Genomic DNA, 19,578 nt, shown 5'->3' on the forward strand with positions numbered 1-19,578 from the left:
TTCATGTGGCAAGACTTCACAATAAATCAGAAAAAGTCAAGGTTTTTTAAAGTGAGAGAATTTGACCTGTCTGGCAATAACGCACAATAAAGATGAACATTTCCTTTTACAGACATGTACCTCAAAATTAAAAAGGGCCCTTTAAATGTCAGACAAGATGGTCAGCTAGTTCTCAAACAGCAGACAAATAAAGGCAACACGCTTATAATTTTTTTTTTTTTTTTCCTATAACATTAATAAACACAATTTTTCTACAAGCACAGTCATGCTACAAAGGTATCAGCTGCCAGGTTGCAGGCTGAACTGATGTACATTTATGCAACTGTAGAGGATTAAACTGGATAAAGAGAAGACACAATGCAGGCGTGAGAAGGAGATGATGGATCAAAAGCAGCTAATATGGAATCAAAATGGTCTATTAGAGGTAACATTGTAATGCACAATATAGCAGTAATGGCTGATTGCACAGACGGTTATTTCCACTTCATGTGACTTGCAATAATAAACAGAGGCAGGGAATTGACCTGAAATGATGTTTCATCCATATGGCCCCTATGTTAAATTCATCAGACATATTCCCATGGGTTATCATTATTACTGCAAAATGTTAACGGCATTACTGACAGGTATTTCCACACCAAATGAAAAAAAAAAACGTACAAATAAAAAGCCAAAGTCATTATACCATTTCTCCCATTATTGAACAGATGTGCTACCTGACCGTGTTAGTTAGTTATTATAGACATTCCCTCCTGCTAATATTGACTCAGTATATTATTGTTTCTTCCCTCAACCTCATGGTCCCTCAGCCCTTTGCTCACTCAGCCTTGTATTACATTAAAAATGAAACAGGCCATTAATAATATACAAGGATGAGTGCTTGGACTCCATGGCCATAAGCCGGACAGAACCTGATTCTGAGAAAAACGTTACACACTCCAGTTAATCAATTCTTTTGGCAAGTTGTTATTATTTTATTTAGTTCTTTGGTTACTTGAGTAGCCGACTGGTGAAGTAAGGTCCGTAAATTCCCACTAGACATGAATTAATCACACCAAGGTTATTAAACACTTTGTCGTCCTGGTAGACGCAGCAGGTCTGATCTTGTGAGAGGAGACTGAATAGACAATTACTCACACGGGTTATGCTGCTGCCCTCGGGCAAATATAATGCTTCCTTATTATACTCATTTGACTTTGGTGGAAGAAACCTCCTTGTCCCCACACAAAACAATTAGCATAAATACTCATGTATCTAAAATAGGTTTGTGTCTGGTGGAAGGGTATTATGAGAACTGCCATTTGGCAAGGTGCAAGTACACTAGTAGGATATACATATAGATATCTGTGTGCAGTGGCACCCAATCCCACTATGGGCCTACACAGTACATACAAAATCATTACGTCATTGTCTCATTATCTTATTATCTTTTCAATCTAATATTTGATAATTCAACTGCATGTTTTTAATTTTCAAATTAGCTAGAATAGAATGAAGAAGAAGGTGAAGCTGAAGAAGGTTGTGACATTGCAGGCATACAACTCTGTCTCTTACTGTAGTCACGGAACCATGTAAGTGAACAAAGCATTTAAAACCAACTTTTAAGTTTTGTTTTTAATATTGTGAAGACAACTACAACTACCGAACATAAAGTGAGGCAAGAGAGCCAGTTAAAGGCTCTTCAAGGAAATGTTTTGGGTCTAAACTTGGTCAAATACACCTTATTATTTGCCATAGGATAATAATAATTCACAGAGCATTCAGACCAAGTGCCAAGCTTCATAATTGCTGACATAAAAATGATGTAGAGAACTTTCAATTTTATGGCAGCAGGGTTACAGTGCAATTGTAACAGTCTGAGTAGTTCATAAATGCTGCACTAATCTTTGACAGCTCTCATAATGTGTTTTTTTCCCACAGTGTTTACAAAAGCAATTCACAGTTGTAATAATGTGCACGAGGACGTCATCGTCGTCAAGTCATCTGAGTGATAATTAAATGAGACAACTGTAAATTATTCAAAACTGCAATGTTTTTTTTTTCAGTATCAGAAAAGAATAGAAGGAAACATTCCAGATGTCTATTTTAATATATTACTACCGCTGCTGTCATTTCTCCGTCAGTGCTGGCGTGCAGAACCATGACATCATTTCCAAATGTTTTGAATGTATATAATGTTCTCAGTGACAGTCTGCCAGTGGAATTGGTTCTGCTGCGAGAAATGGTCCAAACTCAACATAAGCTGTGCTCTGAAGTATGTCCCACGCCTGACAGTCACAAGGACATTCTCAAGATGATGTTATAGATTAAGCAATCAATAACAGACATCATTTTTCAACTTACACTTGAAAGGATAAGCCAGATGGTGAAAGTTGCTCAGACAAGCATGGTTTTCCTATGAGCCTGTGATGGTATATATAGTCTCTTTTGTTTGCATGGAGTGACCACAAACACATGCTATTCCTTGAGGGACTCATTCTACATGGGACATGTTTTTTGATCATTTGTCTTAACGGACAAAGAAGAGATTTGAGATAACCACAGCATCATCCAACATGTACGCATATTGTAAAAATAATCCTTTTCATGTTTAATACTACATGGATTTAATTTCATACAGAAATCAGCTTCTTTGAAAGGAAAAAAAAAAACACTGGAAAAACTAGTGTCTGGTGAACTGCCTGTCTATTTATGTTGATGTGGATGGATGTTAAAAAAAATAACCTAAATATATACAAGTCTGATGAGATTTTTTGATGTGTTTTCAGCATTTAGAGCATCTTTGTCCATCTGCAGCAGCAGGGTGTCAGACCTCCATTAAAAGCAATCAAATGATGCTTCTCCCTCCTCTCCTCGCCCGTGTGGACTGACAGCACATCTCAACATCTGAGAGTCCTGCTGACTGTGTTCTTCTCCCGTCTCGTCCCCAGACTGCTGCTAAGAGCCGTCCAGCTGGGATAATTGGCCCCCCTGTCCACCTTTTCTCTGACATTCACACTAACACGGCAGCTCTCCGTGCCCATCCTCGCAGACTAACTGCACATTCATTTTCATTCCATAGACGGTTAGGACTGGGTAATGACGACATCTGTCACTGGGAGCTGGGGGTGTCTTTGGGGTCTTGTGACAGAACGGAGAAAAGAGGAATGGAAATGAGTCCACATAAAATAACAGAAAATAGGCAGAGATTCCTTCTGCAAATGCCCCCCCCCCCTCCCTTCTGCTATTTGGGAGGGGAAAAGGAAATGCCAGCTAGTCCCTCACCCGGTGGCTTTTTATTTGAGATGTCTGCATAAATCAAAATCTACTAATATTGTTGGCACATGTGTTACACAATTGTATTTTATAGGATCTGGATGGTAACCTTGGTATCAGCAAAGACTTTCCATTATCCAACAGCAGTTTGTGCTTTCCCCAAGACTGTAATCTGAAATGTGTATTTCATTCTTCTGTATGATTGCAGTTTATCTTTTCATGACCGGGCTGATAAAATAAAGTGTATAAAACCTAACACCATGTGAATCTCGGTAATAAATACTCTATTTATATGCAAATACACACTGAGTGTGTTAAATTGAGTGGCTAAATCTGTTGCTCTGAAAATGTATTTATTTGATTGATGTCATAGGATATAGGCTGTATGTATAGCCTACTGACCTACAGAGAAAAAAATACTGCAAATATGGAAGTAATTTAAAAGACCTCACAACATCTAAAGATGTGATCAAACCTTGGACTTCAGCAGACGTGCCAGCAGTCCATTATTTCAAGGATACATGGAAGGACTACCATCATTTTAAAGAGAAATAAAGCCTAAGTCTAATTGTTTTCCTTTTTATAGCAGTGGTCCCTAATATATCACTGCAAAATCTGCTCAACTGTGCGGGGTTTTGTGTGTAAACAGAGAACAGACATTATTTTATTTGATGACTTTTGCATTAAAACCGTAACATTGGCTCATTTGATATGACCTGTCTGATCTGAAGCATGTAACTGAGAAAATATATATATTTTAAAGTTAATATTTTGGAAGGCTGTGGGGAATGTTGATGACCATCTTTAGACTAGTAGTATAGTATAATAGTAAGATACGACATTAGATACATAACAAAACAGATGTCTCTGTAAGGAGCAGACATGTAGCCTTAAGATGAACAGAACAAGTTTAAACTCAATACGACATCATGTTTCCTCTCCCGAGGGGAAGGTGTGATGCAGAGTTTGAAAGCCGGCTGGCGAACTTTAAAGAATGTGATTTAGATATAAGTGTAAATAAAGAGGGATGAATCCTGACCACCTTGACAACAGCAGGCTGCAGGTTTCACCTTCAATCCTACTAGTTTGTCCAGTTCTGCTTTAATGACTTTAAACTAAATGGTGTAGAGTTGTTACTTCTGTTCCCTTCTAGACAGAGTTGAGCTTAAAACACCAACTGTTTAATATAAATATGGGTTACTAAAGTAGATTATATAACTGAAAAGCAAAAGCAACGGAACATTGATGTGTCAGGCTTTCACTGCACATCTGAACCTTATTGTGCTTCTCTGTTTTGTTGCCAAGCCACAGAACAGTTTACACCATGTTGTGCTGTATCCTCAGACAGAGAGACTCCATATACTGTCAGTCACTCTGAAAAAATAATAATGTCCACCTTTCCCATTATACCCACTGCTGGTTGGAGAAAGACCAGGTCGTGGTGGGCATGAAAGCAAAATGCAAGCTACTTGTTGATCGACACAAGCCTAAATCTCCGCATTAGGTTACCGTCCAAAAGTAAACACACAACAGGAGGCATGATTGCTCTTGTACAGATGAAAAGGTGTTGGCTGCCTGTTCTCCACAGTGTTCAAGTGGTTCTGCTGTTTGTCATTGACTGCAGCTCCTCAGGCTCCCCAGTGTTTTGTTACTGCTCTCAGAGGAGCTGCTAGTATGTCAGCACGCTAAACCCACGCTATCCTCTACATTCATTGAACCACAGCCATAGGGAGGGTGACGGCTCGGTCCTTCATATCAGTAAAGGTCAGAGGGGAGGCTTCATGTTCCAACTCCTGCGGTGCACAACTGGGGAACATTAAAGCTGCATCTACTAAGAAGTGAAATCATGTCAAATGCATAAAGGCAAGTTGGCAAAACCTTTAAGAGTCTTTAGTGGAATCCATGAGACAAAATCCTGACTGCATATACATACACTTGAAGTGTATCACGTATTTTGGTAAATACTGATATTAAGTACCAATACTGATGATTTGATTCAGCGTTCTTGCTTGGATACTTCCCCATTAACACAAAACAGAACATGGTCTCTTGCTGCCACCTAGTGAACGTGAGGTGCACACACACACACACACACACAGCAGAAACAGGATCTTGCTAAACATAATCAACACAAGTAAAGCAAACACTTTAGAAGCAGAAAGGTTAGTCCATAATATTGTTTTTTTTACTTAAAAATGTGTATACATACAGTAGCAACTCCGACCCATGAAAATGAAAATGTAAAAATTTCTCAGCTTTAAAACGAAATGTAACTGTGGCCAGTTTGACAGTATTATTTAAAAAAAAAAAAAAAAAAGACTACCTGGAGACATTTCACAATTCTACATACAGGCCACACACAACAAAACATGGTCGAAAATACAGAGATTAACAGCATGAATAAACACTTTCTGTACAACATCCATTGTCAAGGACGTCAAATAACTCTTGTTTTTGAGGGGTTTTGTTTTTTAGCTCCACTGTAGCCTTGTAGTGTGATTTACACACCATTTCAGTGTAGAAAAATGTGGTTCTATAATGTAATAATGTCCAAGGCAGAGAAACAGTAAAGACAGTCAAACGGATTTCTCATGCTGAGGTGGGGCAAGCATGTCATATTAACAATTCACATATTATCAAAAGTGAGGAGGTGTTCAGATGAGATCACTCGAGTTCCTTGAACCGTGCGAACATGGCCTTGCGTACTGCTTGTTTGTAGGTGGCGTGGTCCCAAACGACGGGCTCCTTCTTTTTCCTCGGCTGGAGAGAAAAAGTGCAAAGAAAGGTTTAATAAACTAGCAAGAGACACCACATTGTGCGATGGAAATAAAAAGCTTCACACTTACCGGGGCAGGTTCAGCTCCTAAACCGGGTCGATCGCTGACTTTATTCATCTCCCTAAAGCATAGAGAACACACGGTTATAAGGCAGAAATGTCAGTAATAAAGTCACTTAAATGACAAAGTCAGTTAAAGCACACCTACCTGGAGCCTCCAGCCCAACCGTGATGCTGCGGCTGTTGATGGTGTTTTCTTTTTTTCGCTTCTGGTGCCCCGGAAGGTTCTTTGGAATTTAGCTGTGAACGACACATTTCACTTTAAAGTCATCAACCGACAACCTGACATGATACTCAGCATATTTTCCACACCCGTTTAATTTTCACTTACTTCTTTTTCCTGGTTCTCCAGTGCCTCTAGCTCCTTCTTCGACCTCTTAATCTTAAGGTGGATCTCCATATTTTGCTGTTGAGACAATACGTTGAGTATTAGATGCTATATTTATAGAGTCACTGTCAACTTTTGTTCATGCAGAGGTTAATGGGTAGTACTTTGTGCAGGTCGGAGAGCTGCTGGTGGCGGATCAGAGCGTCCTTGTTGGGGAACTGTCTCCTACACAGTAGGCAGGCCATCTTCTTCCAGTCTGTCAGCTTGGTGTCTTTGTCTTCGGACTGGCCGCCCTGACTGCCTTTAGCTCCGTCGTCCTTATCTTCTTCCACCTCTTCATCACTTCCAGCTGCATAGTCTGACGCTAGCATACCGAGGGAGCCCATTGGACGCTGGGGAAACAAGCCAGACAAATGCTTAAAACTAACAATTTCTCAATCATGTAAAAAAAAAAAGTCTGTTTAAAAATGTTGGTCACTTTTACAATTTTTAAATGGAGTTCTGAAGGAAGTAAACAAAGTGAGTCAGGTATGGAGGTGCACCATGAAAGTATGCAAAATGGGCTGAACATGAGGATTCTTACCTTTGACTTATCATCTTTCTTAGGAGGAGCAAGGGGCTTCTTAAAAAGATCATCTGCACCCGATATCTTAGGATGTAGAACAAGAAAAGGGCCAAAATGAATTACAAGATATAATAAATAAATCATTCTTATATCTACAGTCATTGTAAAAAAAATGAATGCAGAGAATAGTTGTGGTTGTTGAAGGTGAGTCTCTAACCTTCCTCTCAAAGATAGCGAAACCAGCGTCAGCCGACTTGGATTGCCTGCTATCATGGTCCATTACAATCCGCTGACCGATGATGACCGGTGATGCCGAGCGGACACTGTCCTTTTGACGATTCTGGATCTTTGCCCAGCGCTCCATGTCTTTCATGATCTGCAAACGGCAACAAATGTCTTCACTATTTCCCCTTTACACAACTGTATTTCACATTCTGTGTACTGGCGTTGTAACCAAAGTGCTACCTTGACAGCAGCAAGACTTTTTGGCTTGTCGTTATCCTTGTCTTTGTCCTTTTTGGAGTCGTCGTCGTCTTTCCTCTCAGCAGCTGCTGAAGAAGTCGGGGCAGGCTCCGGAGCAGAGCCGGCATCAGGAACGGGAACTAGTGCCGGAGCTGCTGCGGTGTCGGAAGGCTCCAATGATTTCTTCATTTCCAGAGGAGCATCTGCTGCCGGGTTGGAAAGAATGGCCTGGTCTTCAGCGGTCATGATCATAGGTTGGGTCGCTGCAGGGTTCCCTCCTGGAACTGGGATGTAGGTCTTTGATGCAGCATCCCAGTACATGTACTCTTGGGTTACAGCATTGTAGAAATACTGGACACAAAACATTGAGGGGAAAAAAGTCAAATGACAACCAAAACCAAATCATTTAAGACACATAAGATGTGTATTTGCTGTACATTATTGGATAACTGTGTTGTCTTGTATTCTCACCCTGGAGGCAGGGTCGTAGTACAGTGTCGTCTCAGGATCGTAGTAGAAGCCTGATGTGGAATCGTACAAGTAATTGGTCATGTCTGGAATCTCAGAGCCTGGAAGAATTGGGACAAAAAGATTATATTTATTCATTTGGCATTGGCTTTTGTCCAAAGCAAGGTAGAAATGAGGTGCGATCCAAGCCAGAGTAGATCAAGTCTTTGAGAAAAAAGTGCCTCAACATTCAGTTCAACGTTCTCCATCTTATACATTTAAGACCCTTTCTCTGGAGTTGTCACTTTGCCAAAATGTCAGATTTAAGTTATAGTTTTTCACCATTTTCTATTGTTACAAATCAGCCACACTGGAGTACTTTACAAGACTGTTTTAACAATACACACAGAAGATGATTAATACTTTTCTTGATTTGAACGCCTGATTTGTTTCTCACCATAGATGTATGGCTGTGATCCATCTGCGGCGACTGGCATTCCAGCTGTTTCACACGGGGGCACACGGGGTCCACCAGCCTGGTACGACGGATCCATAGCTGGAGGCTCACCATAGCCTACTCCCTTTGAGGTGTTAAAAGGAGATGTACAGTTTAGTGCCCAGCTTTGAGACCAGATATCGATTTTTAAAAAAGGCTTTGCTTTTTGCTTTGTAACCTACCTGTCCCATGCTGGGGTCTGATGACGGAGCAGGATTAGTGATGCTTGTCATCATATCACCTGGTGACAAAAAAAATTGAGACTACTTAGGGACAGTTTTATGTTCCAGTTTAGTAATAATAAACAGTGCTTAGGGAAAAAGATACAAGAATGTGTGTCCGAGTCCTAACCTTGCATTCCAGCGGGGGCACCAGCGGGAGGCTGCAGAGGTTGCAAGTGCTGTGGAGGTTGTGGGTACTGCTGCTGCTGAAGAAGAAGTGAAATCACAGGTCACCCTCTTCTTTTTTAATAACTTATAAATAAATAATAAAACAACACAATTAAGACCACAACTTACCCCCATCATGCTGGACTCAGGTGGATGCCCGAGGATGGAACTGTTTGGTTTATCAAAGTCTCTTCTGAAACTGAAACAGAAAGAAAACCATCAGGAATAAATGAGATGGGATTCCTCTGCTAGACACAGCCGATAAGGAAACCATTACACAAAAGGTGACTTACTTTTGGTTCTTCAGAGGTTTTGCAACCTCAGCGTAAACTCTGACTCCATCAATATAAAGGGGTCTGGGTTTAGTGAGGAGCTCAACCAGACGCGTCACTTGCTACAAAAGAAGACACAATGGGTAAGTGCTGGGAAACACTGGACAGAGATGGCAATCACAAACTCTGATAGAATGTGAAATTATAAATCAACAGCAAACTTGTGTGCATTCATATTTTAGGTACCTCATGGGAGTCCATGTCAACAAAACAGAAGCACTTGGCTCCTGGTGGCTTGGCCTTGACCAGGCGAACATTTCTTTCATCCAGATATGCAAAGGGATCCAAGCATTTCAAGATATTCTCTACGGTGGTGGTGGGCTTCACATTTTTTATTATCATGGCTGTACAGAGACACGAGGGAAAAGTGTTGTTTACTCGACTTGGTCATGAATTACAATAGCACATAACAAATATGTCCACGGGATTGCTCGTGTTTATGGCTACAAGCTTTAGAGAAAGAACCAGGAGCTTAAGTCGACATACTTTTGCTGTCTCTAAAGACGGAGTCGGATTGGTGTGATCCGTGATGAGGATGGTTGCGGTTGCCCCAAGACTCTGCCTGCTGCTGCTCCGTTTCTTGCTGTTGGAGCTGTTGGTCCACCTGCTGTTGCCAGGCCTCGGGAGTCAGGTCAGAGCTACGCTGCCACTGGCTGTGGGACAAGGGCTCAATGGGGTCTTTTGGTTTGGACCCATTCAGGTTGGTCTTCAACTCCTCTAAAGGCTCATCTGGTTTTGGCAACTGGGGCTCCTTGTTGAGTTGAGGTACTTTGTGATCTGATTCCTAATTCACAGAGACAGGAAGGAAGGAAGGAAGGAAGGGACACATTCCATTACTTTTTTGTCTGAGTATTTCTGATAAAAACACAACAGATAATCATTTTCTCTCACTCCACTCACATGAACACTTCTTTCCCGCTCGTCTGGCTGAATGTACTTCATGGATGTCGTTCTAGTGCCAACCTTTAGGGATCCCTGAAAGAAGAACAGCAATAATCAATCAGCATGATATGACATAGGTGACTTATATCTGAAATAATACCAATGATACCCAACATGCACTGTGGCAGGTTTAGCCCTCCTCTTCCCTGCTGAGGATGACAGGCGAACATCTATGGTGGTGAGCAAAGCCCAGATCGAGGATCAGGCTTCACACAGGCAGTTTGCCCCCACGCTATGCTAAATAATTTAAAAGGGAACTACAAATTAGGGCTGTGGCTAAATTATTTTCGGTTTCAAAATATTATAATTGGCTAATATGCCAATTATTCTAACAATTAATCAAGTGATCGATTGGTTGAGAAAATGTCAGGAAAAGGGTATAAGTGGCCATCACAATTTCCTAAGGCCCAGGGTAACATCTCGAAATAGCTTGTTTTGTCCGACCAAAACCCCAAGATATGCAGTTTACTACCACAAAATCGAAACAAAAGCAGCAAATCCGCACAACTTCAAAGCAGGAACCAGGGAGAGTTTGGCATTTTTGCTTGAAAATAACTAAAACAAATCGATTGATGAGCAAAATAGGCGCTGATAGTTGTGCACAGTATAATCCAAAAGAAAACAACAGAACTACTTAGTGCCAAATAAGAACGGTTCTCTCGGTAGGTTAAGTGTTCTAATCTAACTATGCCATCGTAAAAGCCCCCCATTTCCAAAGCTAGACTGCATTAGTATAAGAAATCAGCAGTTTCAAAAGGGAAGATCGTGGCAGATCTAAATGTACTTTGCAAATCGGTAGCACCACGCTAAACTGTGCTATCCATAATTCGTATTCAGGTTGTGCATCTGAAAGCTGTATTTAAATCCAGTGGTTAATTCCAGAGAATACCTCGTTTGCAAAAAACTGAATTTACCATTAAAAGCATACAATAAGCCATTCCATAAAGCACAAAGCAAAATCCTTCACCACTCATAGCTTCTAAGTTGCAATTTGAATCGTTGATATTCAAATCATTGACCACGTAACTACCTGCATCATCTAGTTTTTATTCTGAGCTATCAAGAACATTGTGCCAAAAGCAACCAAATACTCCCAATAATAGCAAAAGCAAAGCCAAACAATAAACTGCTACACATTTCAGCAACAACTGAACTGATCCCAACAACCCCAAGCTAATGGGTTACTCCATTGTTGTACAGACATAATAAAAGCACACCAATCCCGGCTAGTGTTGCAAGACTTTGTTCATTGTGTCAAGATGTGAACTTCATTCACAAAGTGCTCAGAGCAATTAAAGAGAAAGTGGAAATCCTGGTGCCCAAAGTTCATTGATGATGAGTTCAAGAGAATATCATCAAGAGGACATGCACTCTTCGGGAAAGTCACAGATTACTGAAAATGCCTTGAACTGGTGAAAGGATTTTGTTACAGAAGGACAACAAGAGTCTGCAGGCACACCAGCGGCTTTGTGAGGCTGCAATGCTCAATGTGAAGAAAACCAAACGGTTAGATAGATAAGCGAAAGTATTAAGACAAATTAAAAATTTGACTAGATGGTGCCAGATGAAAAGTGAGGGGATCACCAAAGTGCACGAAGACCATAAATGGCTGCATCAAAATGCATGACTGTCATCAACCCAACAGTTGTTGGACAAGAAATTTCACTCTGAACCACAAATTCAACCTCACGGTGGTGCTAGAGCAAAAAGTCAGGTGATCACCAAAGTTATTAGGATTCATCCTCTGGGAACCATGACTATCTGTATCAAAGGTTGTGCCAGAAGTAGATGTAGAGATACTTCACTGGATAAGTAATGGAGATAACCAAAATCGTATGGACGCTGTGAATATCTGTAACCAAATTTAACGAGAATAGTTGTTGAGACATTTCACCAAAAAAAAACAAAAAAAGCCAACCTCAGAGTAGCACCAGAGGAAAAGTCAGGGGATCACCAAAATCAGTAGGCTTTGTCAACCAGGGCCCACAATTATCTGTACAAAAATTCACTGCAATGCATCCTATAGTTGTTGAGATATTTCAGTCTGTACCTAAGTGGTGGACCAATACCGGTCAACAATGTCATCCATAGAACCACGCCATTAGCATGGCTAAAAAACCTAGAAGCAATGTAGACCTATACATGGCTGAGAACATTATACCAAAGTCATGGATCACTACAATGCTTTACCTGCCCTAAAATTCCTATTGAAAAAAATATTCTTCTTCATGGTTACTCTAATCTCAAAAATGGTCTTTTCTCTAAGCTAACAACTGTATGTTAACAGTTAAACTGTAACTGCAGGGTTCTCACTAATAAGGTTGTGTTCAGACCAGCTTTCGCCCTGTGCCATTTGAATGAGGCCAGTCCCACGCAATGGCCTCCAGCAAAAAACGCAGGGTTGTCCAGCAGAAAAGTTGAATCTCAGTTACATACGCATTCCTGGTAGATTATTTTGTAAACTGACACACTATGTCTACTGTTGACATCGCGAGTAAAGATAAGATACCCTTGCATTCCTTCCAGCCCCTTGCATTGTTTTATTGTGGGTCTGTTTGCGGTCTGAACGTCAGCTATGGCATTGGTTAGGAAAATCTGCAGTTGCTCCTTGACAACAGAGGGTCGCGCATAGCAAAGAGGAAACCAATATTTTCTAAGACACACAGTCTTGAAAGTGCCGCAAGTGGTAACAATTTCCTTTGATCCTCTTCGTAACAAAGGCTAAATCACAACACATGACATGGTGGCTTCGTACAGTACCTTCATTGTCATCATTTAGTCTTCCTAAAATTAGAAAGCCCCAACTGTTAGACAGTCCCACGGAAGGACACATTTTTCTTCTCAAACATCTGTATTTTCTGGTTAAATCCATTACAGGGCAGTTTGGGGTTGAAACTAGTAGGCCAAGTAAACAATGGGAGGGAAACCTATTGTATGTCTGTGCACATACACAGTTGAAAATGATTAAATATATTTTCTAAATCTTCCTAAGTCCTAAAAGTAACCTGAAGTACTACCATGGTTTTGTGGATAAGTACTTATAATTTAATTTATGTAAAACTATGGCCAGCTGTTGAGGTTTAAAGCATCTAAAAATGTCAACAACTGACATCATTTCCTAACCAAAGTAAGCTCACTATGAAGTAAAAGCAACCCCTTCCCACGTTCTCTCCCTCCCCCATCTACTAAATGCCCTCTCAACCCCTCATAATCCTGATGGGAGAGACGGCCTTCGTAGAGTGACGAGGATGGGCCACCTTGTTGGACTCCATGAAGTGGACTGCATCCTCGAGGTTTAAAAACTCCACATAGGCCGTATCGTAGCTGTAACCTGGGGACAGCATTTGAAATACAGATGGGTTTTTGTTAGTCAATGCCAGTAATGACAGTCACCCACTAAAACATATAAGACAGCAGTTCGTGAATACATCGAGATCAGTGTGAGCGAAATTTTACACCTTTACTGAAACACATACCTTTTTCAGGAAAACACATTTTGTTTATTCTTTTTTTTCCTATTCAGTCCTCTGACGACTGATGTCATATCAGACTTTGTCTGTTAAGGCTTGGCTTTATCAAAGCCAAACCAGTGGCAGTGAATGACTGCGTGGTGCGCACCATGGAGACAGAAAGTTTGCCAGTCATACAGTATTTATATCAAATTTAAAAAAAGGCACCTAATATCTTTTTCTGTGATGGACAGTTTGGTGTATTATGCAAAATTAACAGCCTTTTAAAACATAATAATCTTCACAAAAAGGCTTAGCATCATCTATAACCATGTCTACAGCGATCCACTCGGGGAAACACTCTAAAGCAGATGTTTAAATCAGCAGGATGGACCAAGCACTAACAACACCGTCTCCATTTCAGGTTTGTTGACATTCTTTTTTCAGTACTTAGAAGTGTCACAGTGACACGTTCAGTGAGTCACTTGTCACATATCTTGTGTGACTGACCACTCCGAAGCTCCTAATATTGAATCCTTGGTAAGTCCTCTAACTGTCACAATGACCCGACATCCTCGGACATAAAAAAAAGGATGGCATAACAGAACCCCCCCCCCCCCCCCTTCGTTCTTTACTGAGCGAGTTCACACAGACCACCAACAACAAAAGCAACCAACAACGTAAAAAAAGAGAGAATGCGGAGTTTCGAATGTCGTAAAAGCGAAATGTTGAGGGACATGTTAGCGATCGACTGCCCCAAACAGCTCTACAAGGAAACTTAATTCTTACCTGGCACCACATTCTTGATTTTCATCCCCTGCATTGGCACACCATCACGGACTGCAAAGGCACCAAGAATCTGCAAAAGAAAGTGTCAAAATGAGTGAGTTATGCCATGGCTTTCTATGCAAACTAACACAGACACTGTCTGGTAACCATCATAATAATAATAATAATAATAATAATAATAATAATAATAATAATAATAATACACACACAAAGTTGCTTTTCTGTATGATTATTACCTGCTCCATTGTGGCAGTCTTTGGAATACCAATTATGGATATTGTATTGGAAACTTTGTCCTCCACTGATGCATTCCTGTAATCTTGATCCTTTCACAGAAATATTTTTGAAAATTCGGGTTATGAAACATCAAAATAAATGCAAATATAATTTATAAACAAATGGCGACAAAATAAAAAGACACTCACCTGAGAAACAGACTCACTAAATTTCGACGGTGCGATTGGTTTAGACTCCTTGATGAGTTTCTCTGGTGCCTGAAGCGTCTCGTGCTTGTAATCGAAAACCCTCCCGGACCCTGTTCTGTAATCGATGTCCCGGTAGTCCTGGTCTCTCGTCTGTACAGTGCTGCTGCTGCTTTGGAAATCACGTTCTGCCCCCATCTTACCCCTGGCAGGTCCTTGATTGTGTGGGATATCTTTCAGCCCTTTAAAACAATCATTTGGCTCCTGAATCATATGTGAGGGCTGATTCTTCTCTTGATGGTAAGGGAGCCTTTCGTCACGATTTGATTTATTCTGGCTATGCTTTGGGTTTCTTTCTCCAAGCCAATGTTCACTCTCATTTTCTCTCCCAAGAGGGCCGGTTAGGGGACTTATTTCCTGGCGTGGATGGTCTTGTGGAGCTTTGCTGGCAATTGATGGTAGATTCATAGGAGGAAAGTGGTCACCATGAGGAAAGCCAACATCTTTCCCCGGGAAATCAACAGATGGCCTATCCCTTTCCTGAAATGGTGGTGGATCTCTAACATTCACATCTCTGCCAAAACCTACAGGGAAGCCAGGTTTGGGTGGACCTCCCATACCTTTACCCATTTCTATGAAAGGACTCTTGTCCTTTCGACGGTTCTTCCATTCCTCTGCAAGAGTCATCTCTTCACCACATCGATAATCCATAAGGGGGCTGCCACTTGAATCTGTATATTCTCTCTCTCTGGGTGCGTCTTCTGCACCCCTAAACGCTGATCGTTGAGGGCCAGCAACATCTGAAGGCATGTCTGATCTTGACCTGTCCACTGGAGGGACATCACTGTTTCCAAATCTTAAGGGAGATCGATCCCTACCTCTAAATTCAGCTGATGGACGATTTCTGAAATCCATATCTGAATCAAATCCACCTCTTGGATTGAGAGGTGGCCCTCCTCTTCGGTCAGTGTCCATCAGTCTCCTTTCACGTGGCAGCAAGTCCATATCATAGCCATCACAGTCACCTGTGTCCATTGAGGGCCTGTCTCGCATGTCCCTAAATCCATCATTTCGCTCCATTCGGTCCACGGGTAACCCTCTTCTTCCATCAACATTGGGATGGTTGAACGGTGGCATGTCATAATGAAATGACTCTCTGTCTCTCATGTCCGTAAATCTGCTGTTTGGTTCCCGTGGTGGCATACCCCTCCCTCCCATGTCTCCCGAGTTCCTGCCGGGTCCCGGGAAACCAGAAGAATTCAGTTTGTCTCTGATGGAAACTTCATAGTGTCTTCTAGGACTGAAGTCTGGCTCTTCTCCAGGTCGGCAAAAATCTCTGTTTTGCTCTCTATCTCGCATATCACGAGGGTCCATATCGCGCCCCCTCATGGGTGGCCCATCCATCCTTCTCATGTCCATAGGTGGCAGATCTAGAGGTCTTGGGCCCATCTGACCCATGTTCATCCCATCTCTACCTCTATAATCAGGCATGGGACGATCTCTGCCGCCACCAAACCTTTCTCCACGATGATCACCACTGGAATATATATATATATATGTCAACATATTAGGTTACTGATTTGTTTGAAATGCACAAAAGCAAAGAATAAAGCTTACAAACACAATAATATGGAGGGGAAAAAATATAATATAAGTTAATTTTAAAAATTGCCCAACCAATCACCCTAAAGGTGTGCAGATGGGGTTGGCAGTCTGGTAACGAGTACTATGAGCCTAAAGAAATAAAAAGGAGGGGAGCCATCAAATGCAGAATTGTGATTTTACGTACTAAATACCGGTATGTACACAAATACAGTTAACACTATATGATTTCCAAAACATACACTAGGCTACATCACCATATACATCATATATTATAAAATTACATATGTGTTACCAGATTTTAAAGAAGACCTACTATGCTTATTTTCAGGTGCATACTTATATTTTAGGTTTCTACCAGAACATGTTCACATGCTTTAATGTTAAAAAAACATTGATTTTTGATTGGTCAACCAAACCTAACATTTTGGACTCCACTTCAGCTCCGCTCTATCTAGCTTTGTTCAGGGGCGTGACAAACTAGCCACTAGGCAAAGTGTTTTACTCAGTGACATCTTACTTAGTAACTCCCTTTGGCATGGACAGTGGGCTTTATAACTTTATAGACATTTTACATGCACATAAAAACAATATAACACACTAAAGGAAAGGCAGAAAGCACAAAAGCACAATAGGTCTCCTTTAACATATTGCCCACTCCTAGCAAACAGTATTACAGGCAAACACCAAATTGCAGTTACTAGAAAAAAAAAATCACGTTTCTTCCTTACTACCAAGTTGAAATAGGTTTTAAATCAATGCCTATGACTAAAAGATGCTTGCTTACCGAAAGGGTGGTCCTCCCCGTGGTCCTTGCCCTGGTCCATCCCACATGTTTGTAAGTCAGTATTTTAATCTGGAAGCAAAGTTAAAGGGTTTGCATCATTTTATGATGAAGGTAGAAGAATGCTACATTTTTGACTTGTGCGTGGGCCAGGTATGTGCATCATAATAAAACTGATAAGAAATGGACTTTGACAGCACAACCAGGAATTAGAGCGATTTAGAAATATTTGAGCCCATGGCCACAGAAGAAGAAGAAGAAGAAGAAGAAGAAAGGCACTTTATTGATTCAATGGTACATGGTACACACAGGCCTGAAATACACAAATGTGCAAAAATAGGACCTATATACATGCATTAATGGAGAGATGTCAGAGCGAGGGGGTCAGACCAGTTGGGGGTTTGGTGCCTTGCTAAAGGGCACCTCGGCAGTGCCCAAGAGGCAAACTGGCATCTCTCCAGCTACCAGTTCACACTTCAAGCTCTTGCACTGATTTTGCTACTGAGATTTGTTGAGGCTATTTAAAACCGAAATATAGCCTATGGTATTTTTTTTAATAACTACTAAGATACATTAATTTCCTATGACTCCTAGCATGACATGAAGTGATTTCTAATTACTTGTTGGTTTTTTTTCACACTCAGTACTTGGTCCATATGGGGACTTGAACCGTCCACCCTCCGGTTCCCAAGACAAGTCCCTATGGACTGAGCTACCGGCAGTACCCCAGAACAGTCACATGCATTTTTAATTATATAACCCAAGAATAGACCAACGTCAAATCACAGCAATCAGGATAACGAAACTTGTATATATACTGTAAACATATAAGAAGACGGAGTGCTGGTTGATATGATGGTTGAGTGTGTTATTTTGGTGCTACAGTGACGTCACATAAAAGATGTCTGCACACGTCACAGTGGTCTGTGTGTGACTCTGAGCTGGTGGGATGATCATGTTGGCCCACAGAGCTAACAGCTAACACTACTAGGCCTCACACATCTGCGCCACAACACAAATAAATCACATACGTGTTAAACGGACTGTACTGAGCTAAGCAAACGCATTAAAAGGAACGATGGCATTGTAATCTCAATGTTATCGTGATTAAAGTATGGATGTAAAGAGCATTATAACAGATATAGGTGACGCTGTCGGAGCTAACTGTGCTACCGTTAGAAGCCGGTAGCTCTGCGTTAGCCTGCCGCGAGCAGCATCCGTTACAAGATAAACATATTTAACTGACCATGTAGTTCACTATTATCGTGTAGATAGTGTTTGTTAAAGGCCCACCTTGCTTGTTCTTGGAGCTCAGTGTGGATGTTGCAGCGGCTTGTTGTTCAGACCGTCGACGGCTGATTCAGCGTCTGATGACAAACGAAGAACAACGTCCTCTGCTGCTGCTTCTTCTTCTTCTGCTGCTTCTGCTGCTTCTGCAGCGGAGAACAATTCTTCTTCTTCTTCTTCTTCGTTGAATCCCCGGTTTACACACAGTAGTGTGCTGTAGTGAACTGCTCCCACCTAGCGGTCATTGAATGCAACACCTGTCATAGTCGGTTTTATGCAGACCTAATGTAGGCCTTGATTAAAATAACAACAAATAATAATAATAAAAAAACATCACTGCATGTCATGTCATGTCATGCTAGGAGCCATAGAAAATCAATGTATCTCAGGAGCCCTAAACCTAACCATAACCCTATAATATACTCATTTTTAACAGTCTCTTCTGCACTTTCTAATAGTCGTGTATCACAGTTGTTACCCTGCACTATATTCAGTTTTAACAGTTTTCTTCATCTCCTTGTATTTTTATATCTGGTATATTTTTTTGTACTTTTTACTTTGCTCTACTAACTTTTTTTACTGCCTTTTTACTAACATGTTTTGCACTATGGAACTGTGATGCTGGAAACTTGAATTATCTATCTATCTAAAAAAAAAAAGACCATAGGCTATATTTCGGTTTTAAAGGTCCCATATCATGCTCATTTTTAGGTTCATACCTGTATTTTGTGTTTCTACTAGAACATGTTTACATGCTGTAAGTTAAAAAAAAACACGTTATTTTCCTCATGCTGTCTTCCTGAATATGCCTGTATTTACCCTCTGTCTGAAACACTCCATTTTAGCGCATTTTGACAGAATTGAAACAGAATTGCGTTGCTAGGCAACAGCTTGGGTCCATGTGTACTTCCTGTCAGCGGATGACATTCACATACACTGCAACAGGAAAAAAACTGGGACACATTTAGAATGTTTACGTTTAAAATTGTGTAAAGGGTCTAAATATTGTATATTCGTGACATCACGAATGGGCAGAGATTCTGACAGCTTGTTCCAAATGCAGAGTTTCTGAATACGGGCTGTGTGTATTTCCCTGTGGATTGAGCGCTTCGATACTTTCACAGTATTTATATAGGACTTTAGCCTGCTTTATAATAAAAAAACATGAAAATCTCTCTTTTTTATAATATGGG

At 40.9% G+C, this 19,578-nt stretch overlaps 1 protein-coding gene across 1 annotated transcript; it reads right to left on the minus strand.

Annotated features, from left to right (window-relative positions):
* Positions 1-5,418: 5,418 nt before the first annotated feature.
* rbm6 (RNA binding motif protein 6) lies at positions 5,419-18,593 on the minus strand. Its single transcript, XM_074645244.1, has 23 exons — positions 18,392-18,593; positions 17,102-17,170; positions 14,716-16,249; positions 14,527-14,616; positions 14,291-14,360; positions 13,310-13,383; positions 10,011-10,085; positions 9,597-9,894; positions 9,297-9,454; positions 9,072-9,172; positions 8,908-8,977; positions 8,741-8,816; positions 8,572-8,630; positions 8,351-8,474; positions 7,918-8,015; positions 7,450-7,797; positions 7,202-7,360; positions 7,003-7,068; positions 6,584-6,811; positions 6,423-6,497; positions 6,240-6,331; positions 6,102-6,153; positions 5,419-6,015 (listed from the first exon to the last, which is right to left on the minus strand). Exons 2-23 carry the CDS (start codon positions 17,146-17,148, stop codon positions 5,920-5,922), a joined length of 3,990 nt encoding a protein of 1,329 aa, XP_074501345.1. The 5' UTR covers positions 17,149-17,170; positions 18,392-18,593; the 3' UTR covers positions 5,419-5,919.
* Positions 18,594-19,578: the final 985 nt, after the last annotated feature.

The sequence above is a fragment of the Sebastes fasciatus genome, chromosome 1 (assembly GCF_043250625.1).
Source record: "Sebastes fasciatus isolate fSebFas1 chromosome 1, fSebFas1.pri, whole genome shotgun sequence".
NCBI lineage: Eukaryota > Metazoa > Chordata > Actinopteri > Perciformes > Sebastidae > Sebastes > Sebastes fasciatus.